This window comes from Antechinus flavipes, chromosome 3, assembly GCF_016432865.1.
Source record: "Antechinus flavipes isolate AdamAnt ecotype Samford, QLD, Australia chromosome 3, AdamAnt_v2, whole genome shotgun sequence".
NCBI lineage: Eukaryota > Metazoa > Chordata > Mammalia > Dasyuromorphia > Dasyuridae > Antechinus > Antechinus flavipes.
In genome coordinates this window covers 617,260,620-617,268,776 of record NC_067400.1, presented here as the reverse complement: position 1 = coordinate 617,268,776, position 8,157 = coordinate 617,260,620, and the positions used below count along the sequence as shown (strand labels likewise).

At 67.4% G+C, this 8,157-nt stretch overlaps 2 protein-coding genes across 2 annotated transcripts; both read left to right on the top strand.

Annotated features, from left to right (window-relative positions):
• The first annotated feature begins 32 nt into the window (after nt 1-32).
• On the top strand, nt 33-3,769 carry TOMM40 (translocase of outer mitochondrial membrane 40). The gene is made up of 10 exons (XM_051989435.1): nt 33-111; nt 228-495; nt 1,067-1,134; nt 1,211-1,303; nt 2,068-2,169; nt 2,255-2,360; nt 2,532-2,654; nt 2,734-2,810; nt 2,889-2,991; nt 3,080-3,769. Exons 2-10 carry the CDS (start codon nt 234-236, stop codon nt 3,217-3,219), a joined length of 1,074 nt encoding a protein of 357 aa, XP_051845395.1. The 5' UTR covers nt 33-111; nt 228-233; the 3' UTR covers nt 3,220-3,769.
• Nucleotides 3,770-5,317: 1,548 nt separating this feature from the next.
• Nucleotides 5,318-7,950, top strand: APOE (apolipoprotein E). Its single transcript, XM_051989436.1, has 4 exons — nt 5,318-5,428; nt 6,347-6,414; nt 6,606-6,795; nt 7,119-7,950. The coding sequence occupies exons 2-4, from the start codon at nt 6,372-6,374 to the stop codon at nt 7,780-7,782; spliced, it is 897 nt and encodes a 298-aa protein (XP_051845396.1). The 5' UTR covers nt 5,318-5,428; nt 6,347-6,371; the 3' UTR covers nt 7,783-7,950.
• Nucleotides 7,951-8,157: the final 207 nt, after the last annotated feature.

Here is an 8,157-nt window from a genome sequence, read left to right as displayed (position 1 = left end):
GATGAGCCCCGTTTTCTGACGGGCCTAAGGCTGCGCCTGCGCGTTGAGCGCCGCCTCCCGCACGGGGGTTCGGTTGCGGAGCGGAAGCCGGGAGGAGCCGGAGCCGCCGGAGTGAGCAGCGCCCGGGGTCGGGGTCACGTGGCATGCGGTGGGACCGAGGCGCGGGGGAGGGGTGGTCACGTGGGTGGCGGCAGTGACCCCTGACCTCTCGCCCCGGTTTCCTGCAGGTGATCATGGGCAACGTGTTGGCCGCTAGCTCGCCGCCCGCGGGGCCGCCCCCCCCGTCCGGCCCGGGCCTCGTGGCCGCGCCGCCGCCGCTCCCGCCACCGCCTCCGGGCTTCACGCTGCCCCCCATGGGAGGCCTGAGCGCGGCGTCCGGCGGCCGCGGAGGAGTCCCGGGCGCCCCTGCGAGCGGGGCCCCGAAGCCGGTGGACCAGGCCAGCTGGTGCCTCCCCAACCCCGGCACGTTTGAGGAGTGCCACCGCAAGTGCAAGGGTGAGCGCTGCCGGGGGGAGGGGGGCGGAAAGAGGGGGCGCCTCTGCGGGGCACTGAGGGCTTGAGGGGAGGGACGGGAGCGACCCCACTGGGTGCCCGGCGCCTGGGCCTCCCGGCCGGGAAGTCTCGGGACCGGATTCGAACCCTCATCTTTCCGGCCGCAGCCCGGCCCGCTGTGCGGGAGACGCCCCCTGGCGGCCTCCCCGGGGGAGGCTTTTAGAACAGCACCCCCACCCCTAGAGCAGAAGAACCCTAGCACGGAACCCCGAGGGCTGGGGGGGGCTTCAGAGCTTCTGGCTTTGTAGGCAGGGGACCTGAGTGCTAATCCAGGCCCTTGCTGCCATTCATCCATCTTAGGGGGCCTCAGTTTCTCCATCTGTGAAATCAGGACCGACTTGGCAGAATCATGGCAGGGAGGGGTCTGGGGAGGACTGGAACCGCATCCTCACACCCCTTTCAGAGGCGAGATGGGGAGCTTGTCCGACCCCCTGAATGTTTCCCCATCTGAGAGCTGTAGCTCCCCCTCCCCCCCAGGGCACTGGCAAAACACTGTGGCCCCTTCCCCCCACAGAGCTGTTCCCTGTGCAGATGGAGGGCGTGAAGCTCACAGTGAACAAGGGCCTCAGCAACCACTTCCAGGTGAGGCCCCGAGCCCCGTTCCCCCCAGGGCAGGGAGTGGGTGCCTGGCTGGCACTCAGGCCCTTGTTCTCTGCAGGTCAATCACACCGTGGCCCTCAGCACCATCGGAGACTCCAACTACCACTTTGGGGTCACCTACGTGGGGACCAAGCAGCTCAGCCCCACCGAGGTGAGAGGGGTCCCCCACACCTGGCCCATTGCACCCCCTGACCCTCCCGAACAATCCCATGATGCTCTCTGGCCCCCCCACATAATCCCACTGCACCCCCTAACTCTCCCGAACAATCCCATGATGCTCTCTGGCCCCCCCACATAATCCCACTGTACCCCCTAACCCTCCCGAACAATCCCATGATGCTCTCTGGCCCCCCACATAATCCCACTGCACCCCCTGACCCTCCCAAACAATCCCATGATGCTCTCTGGCCCCCCACATAATCCCACTGCACCCCCTAACCCTCCCGAACAATCCCATGATGCTCTCTGGCCCCCCACATAATCCCACTGCACCCCCTGACCCTCCCGAACAATCCCATGATGCTCTCTGGCCCCCCACATAATCCCACTGCACCCCCTGACCCTCCCAGACAATCCCATGATGCTCTCTGGCCCCCCACATAATCCTACTGCACCCCCTGACCCTCCCAAACAATCCCATGATGCTCTCTGGGCCCCTGCATAATCCCACTGCACTCCCTGAGCTCTCCCAGACAATCCCATGATGCTCTTTGGCCCCTAGGATGATCCTACTGCTCCCCTTGAGCTCTCCCGGACACTCCCATGATGCTCTCTTGCCCCCACATAATCCCACTATGTCCCTGACCTCTCCCAGACAATCCCCCCAGTCCTTGACCACACAGTTGATCCCCCCATGCCCCCTGACCACCTGTTCCAGCCGCCCCCATCTCCTTACATAATCATGACCTTCCCCAGGCCTTCCCGGTGCTGGTGGGAGACATGGACAACTGTGGGAGCCTCAACGCCCAGGTGATCCACCAGGTGGGGCCAGGGCTGCGCTCCAAGATGGCGGTGCAGGTGAGTGTGCGCCGGGCGCGGCACCAGGGAAGCCTCGGGCCTCCAAGCCAGGGCTGAGCGCCCCGCGTCCCCCTTTCCTTCACAGACGCAGCAGTCCAAGTTTGTGAACTGGCAGGTGGACGGAGAGTACCGGGGCTCGGACTTCACGGCCGCGGTGACCCTGGGGAACCCCGACGTGCTGGTGGGCTCAGGTGAGGCCGCCGGGCGGGGGCCGCTCCACCCCGTGTCAGGAGGCCGGGGGCAGCGCGCACCCGGCGCCTGGAGAGAGAGCCTGGGTCTCTGGTCCGGTCGTGGTGGCGGGCGGTGGGGCCGAGAAGGGGAGGGAGGGCGGGCCCCGGGCTGACCACGCGCCCCGTCCGCAGGGATCCTGGTGGCTCACTACCTGCAGAGCATCACCCCGTGCCTGGCCCTGGGCGGGGAGCTGGTTTATCACCGAAGGCCGGGCGAGGAGGGCACCGTCATGTCCCTGGCAGGGAAGTACACAGGTATGGGGCTGCACTCTGGGGTGGGGGGTGCCCCGCAAAGCCTCGGGGTGCTTGAGCGCTCTCGTGTCTCTTCCCCCAGCGCCCAACTGGCTGGCGACCTTGACCGTGGGCCAGGCGGGGGCCCACGCCACTTACTACCACAAAGCCAGCGACCAGGTGAGGGCGAGGTAGGGGCCGGGGGGCCGGGCCGGGCTGGGCCGGGGTCTCCCCGCTGACCCTCGGGGCTCTCTCCAGCTCCAGGTCGGGGTGGAGTTTGAAGCCAGCACCCGGATGCAGGACACTAGCGTCTCCTTCGGCTACCAACTGGACCTGCCCAAGGCCAACCTCCTCTTCAAAGGTAGCCCCCGCCCCCCGGAGTCTGCGGGAGACGGGCCGCCCCCGGCCTGCCCCCTCAGATGCCCAGTCTCCCCCTCGTCTCCCCCCAGGCTCCATGGACAGCAACTGGATCGTGGGCGCGACCCTGGAGAAGAAGCTGCCCCCCCTGCCCCTGACGCTGGCCCTGGGCGCCTTCCTCAATCACCGAAAGAACAAGTTCCAGTGCGGCTTCGGCCTCACCATCGGCTGAGCCCGGCACCCCGCCGGCTGGCCCGGGCCCGCGCTCTGGGCTGGGCAGGAAGGGCCCCGAGGGCTGGAAGGGGAGGCCCCCGGACCGGGGGAGACCTCGGGCTTCGGAGAGGAACTTCAGACTACTGGAAGACCAATCCCCCTGCCCCCTCTCCCGTTCCTGGAAGGGTGCTAGGCTCTAGGAGACCTAGGTGGGAAGGACTATGGGGGAGGGTCCTCAGGGTGGGCCTCTCCCTCCCCCCGCGGTGGAGCTGGGCGTCCCTGCCCTGCCTCTGGTGGCCACAGGAGGGGCCCCCATCATCCTAGCCCCCCGTTCCGTCCATTCCCTCGGCCTCTCCCCCCTCCCTCCTAGCCTCTGCTGCCACCCCCTCAGTGTAAATCATGTTTATAAGTTATGGAAAAAAACAGAACATTTTACAGAAAAAAAAAACCCACAAAAATACATGAGTAAAGTGAGTAATGGGGAGGAGGTGGCGTCTCTGTACAAGGGGGCGGGTCTCCTCGTTGGCTGGCTGCCCCCCCTTCCCCGTCCCCCCCCCATGTTTCAGGTGGCCGCACTCTCCACCACCCGGCCCCCCAGACCCCAGGCCTCCTGCACATTGTCCACTCTGCCCCTGGCCCTGGACAAACCGAATCCCAGACCGGCCCCTCAGACCCCGACCTCCGCCAACAGCCGGAGGCCCCTTCCAGCTTGCTCTGGGCTGTCCTGGGCATTGCTAGTTTCCAGCCTCCCTGCCTCCCACCACTGGGAGAAGATCCCAGCTTTGAGCAGTGACCTCTTGCCCTGTGATGACATATGGGTGGCCAGTGACGGACTTTGTCCTGACTGTAGGGTCCGGGCTGGAGGGGATCGCTTGAAGGGTGAGGCCGGGAGGCAGGCTTGGAGATCTAGACCCGGATATTGGGGTCCAAGGTGCCAGGAGGCCTAGAGGAGCCGGCCCTGGTGGCCGTCTCCCCTGCAGTCCCAGGGACCACCGGGGTCTCCTGGCCTATGGCCCCTCAGAGGTCACTCGGGTTCACTGCCCTTCACCCCCTTCCCTATAGCAGGAAGTGGAAACAGACAGCAGCTTCCTGGCCCTTCCCGGAGCCGGCCCGTTTCTGTTCCTCTCTCGGAGTCTGTGTCTGGGGAGTCTGCAGGAAGGCCTGTGGGCTAGGGGAGAGGTCAGTGGTGACCTTGTGTGCCCCCCGGGGCAGAAAAGGGCCTTGGCACCCCCAAAAAGGAGCCAACCGCCAGCTGGGTCTGCCTCCCCCCCATGAGCCCCAGGGTTTGGGGTCCTGGGTCCTCAGGCCGGCCCAGCCCTGGCTCCCCACTTCTGCTCCCAAGTGTTTCCCAGAGTGGCCCCCCACTGACAAGAGGCATCTGATTCCTCTCCCTGCCCCCACCCCATCCTCACAAACAGTCCCGGGCCCCGGGCCAGCCTTCCCCTGGTGTGTCAGTGACCCCTCAGCCAGACATCTGCCCCCACACAAAACAACCTTTCAGAGCTGGGCCCCCCCATCTCACCTCCCCCCCCTCCCCCGGCCAAGAACAGACTGGCCTGTGGCTACCCACCGCCCCAGCTCGGGACCAGGGGCCATTCTTACTGCCCATGCTGCTGCCCCTCCCCCAGGACCAGGGGTCTTTCTGACCCTCTCCCCCAATTTGAGACCAGGCTCCACGATGCTGTTCCATCCCCCAGCTCGGGACCAGAGGCCATTCTTACTGCCCATGCTGCCGCCCCCTCTCCTAGCTCAGGACCAGGGCTCATACTGCTGCCCACCGCCCCAGCTCCGGCCCCGGGCCGTTCCGACCCCCTTCTCCCGGTGTCCAGATTGGCCGGCATCCCGGGCCTGAGGCTCCAAGCCTTCGCCCTCCCCTAGGATTCCATCTGGACCTCCCAAGGGGGGCCGGGAATGGGCATTCTGTGTCCAGCCCCGGGGGCTGGGGGGTAGGGATCAGGTCAGGTTAGGCGGTGAGAGGTCAGCTTCCCACCCCCCCAGGGGCTGGAAGGCCGAAGCGGGAGCGGCTGGGGGGACCGCCCCACGGCTTGGGGGGGTGGCAGGGAGGAGGGCCCTGCTCTCCTCGTGACGGCCCGCCCCGGCCCGGGAGGAGGGGGCGGGGGGTTGGAGCTCTATAACTGGGAGAGGGCCCGGAGCCTGGGTCCTACTCGGTCCAGGAGAGGATCCCCGACAGACCCGGAGGAAGCCCCAGCTGAGCCAGGGGGGCTGAGGTAACGACCTGGGGCCAGAGCCAGGAGGCCCCCGGGGGCAGTGGGAGAGCCTGGGGAGGTGGAGGGGAGCCTCGGGGCCTCCCAGGGACTCCTGCCTGCGGCCAGGTCTCACCTGGGGGCCGGGGGTGAAGCTCTGACCTGCCAATGCCCGGAGTACGGGAAAGTGAGGCTCTGGGTTCGAATCTCCGCTCTGCTGCTTGATAAGTGAGGGGGCGAACTCTCTAGCGTTTGGGGGGGCGCAGCCCCGGGGAGACAGCCTCCGACCGGGCTGTGGGCACGAGAAAGGCGCTCAAGGGGCGCAGAAGGGGATGCTCCCGACCCGAGACTGAAGCCCGGGGCGTAAGGGCTGAGGGCGCCTCGGGACCCCTGGGAATGCCCAGCGGGGCCGGAGCCGGGGCGCAGTGGGATGGGCTCGGGCTGCCCGCCCCGCGGGGACGCCTCGGGATGGGCTCGGGCCAGGCTGGGGGCCCAGCCGTGTCCCCGGGGGAGCCGCCACTGCCGCTAACTGGGGGTCCCCGGCCCGGAGCTTCTCGAGGCGGGCAGTCTCCTTGGCCCCCGTTCGCAGCTGCGGGAGCGCTTATCTCGCAGCCTCCCCGGAGGCTTCTGGAACAATGGCAAGATTACAGTTTTGAATGGGAGAAGCGGGATTCGGGAGGGGGAGGAGTTGGAATCCAAATTTGAGGGAAGCCCAACAATGGGGAGAGATTAAGCCTTAGAATGGCCCGGGCGCTATCTCGGGTCCCTAGCTGAGACGGGGGGAGGGGGAGGGATTGGGAGGAGGAGATGGGGGCTGTGACTGCAGGGAGGAGATGGGGGGGAGGGTGTGACTGAGGGGACGGCCGCTTCCCCTTTATCTCCCGTGGGAGGATAGAAAAGGGAGGGGGCTCTGACTCTGCCACTTGTCTCTGCCCCCGCCAGACCAGAGGACAGCTGCGCTGCGAAGATGAAGGTCCTGTGGGTGCTGTGGGCGCTGGCCCTCCTCAGCGGTACGCCCCTGCCCGGGCCCTCCGTGGCCCTCTCCCCGTCCCGGGCCCCTCTGCCGCCCTCCTGATCTGCCCCCGGGCCCTTCTCCTTCCCACTGCCTCCTCCTGGCATTTCCCGGAAGCTCCGTCCCTCCTCCCCAGATGTGCTCCGGGCCCGCGCCCTCCCCGCTCAGCGCGTCCCTTCTTGCCCGCAGGCTGCCAGGGGCAGGAGGCCGGAACTTCTTCGGAGGAGCGGGTTACGGACCCCGAGCTATGGAACGCGGAGCCCGCCCGGGCCTGGGAGATGGCCATGAGCCGCTTCCAGAGCTACCTGGAGCAGCTGCAGACCCAGGCCGAGAACCTCAAGAGCGAGGTGCACAGCTCCCACATCGTCCGGGAGCTGAGGTGAGGCCCTCCCCAACCCTCCCGACCCCTCTCGCTCGCCCATGGAAGCTGAGCCGGTGGACTCCTGCCCAGCCGCCGCCCACCCGTCCCCGTTCCCTTCCTTAACCGGGCCGGCCCTTGGAGCCCGTCTCCTTTGGGTGCCCACGGCACGGCCCCTTTCCCGGTTCGGAGCAGGGTCGGGATCGGCCCCGGGCTTGCCTCCCTCCCGCCTCTGGCCTCCCCGAGAGTCTGGAGGACTGGGTTCCCTCCTCTGGGGGCAGGACGGTCCTCCTCTGGGGGCAGGACGGTCCTCCCAGGTCCCTCCAGCCCCGTGCTCCCCGCAGGAGTCTGATGACCGACACTCTGACGGAACTGAACGCTTACAAGGCTGAGGTGGACAAGGAGCTGACCCCGATGGCCGAGGAGACGCGGACGCGGCTGGCCAAGGAGCTGACGGCCGCCCAGGCCCGCCTCGGGGCCGACATGGAGGACGTGGGGGCCCGCCTGACCCAGTACCACCGGGAGTTCCACGCCGTGGTCAACCACAACGTGGAAGAGGTCCGGAACCGCGTGTCCGCCTACCTGCGCAAGATGAGGAAGCGGCTGGGCCGCGACTTCGAGGAGCTGCAGACGCGCCTGGCCACCTACCAGACCGGCGCCAAGGAGGGCGTGGAGAGGGGCCTGGGCTCCCTGAGGCGCCTGGCCCCCGCGCTGGAGCGCGTGCAGGAGCACAACAAGAAGACCGTGGCCAGCCTGGGGGCGCTGGCCGGGGAGCGGCTGCAGAGCCACCTGGACCAGGTGCGCAGCAAGGTGGACGAGGTCCGCGCCAAGGTGGACGAGCAGTCGGCCCAGCTGCAGAACCAGCTGCAGGGCTTCCACGACCGCCTCAAGGCCTGGTTCCAGCCCCTGGCCACCGACCTGCAGCGCCAGTGGACGGCCCTGGTGGACAAGGTCCAGGAGGCCATCAACCCCAACGGCAAGCCGGCCGACCCCTGGGTTGACAACTGAAAGGACCCCCTGGCGTCCCTCCCCTCCCCCACTCACGCGGGGCTCCTCCGACCCCTCCCCTCCCAGGGCCGCCCCACCCTTCGCCCTGGTCCTCGGAGGCGGGGGCTCCATGTAGTCTAAGCTCGGGCCAACAATAAAGTGAAAGCTTGCTTATGTACCAAGCACTGATTCGGTGTGAGTCTGGGTTTATCTCTCCCTCCGCGGGGCTGGTGGGGGAGGGGACGTGGGCTGGATCTCTCTGTCCTTCCCAGGCTTTCCTTGAAATCTCTCCAGATAACCCCCTCCCTCTTCCCGGGCTCTGAGCAGATCCCTCGCACTCCTCTCTCTGGGTCTCTGGGCTGACAGTCCCCTCCGCCCCCACTGCTCTGCTCCTCT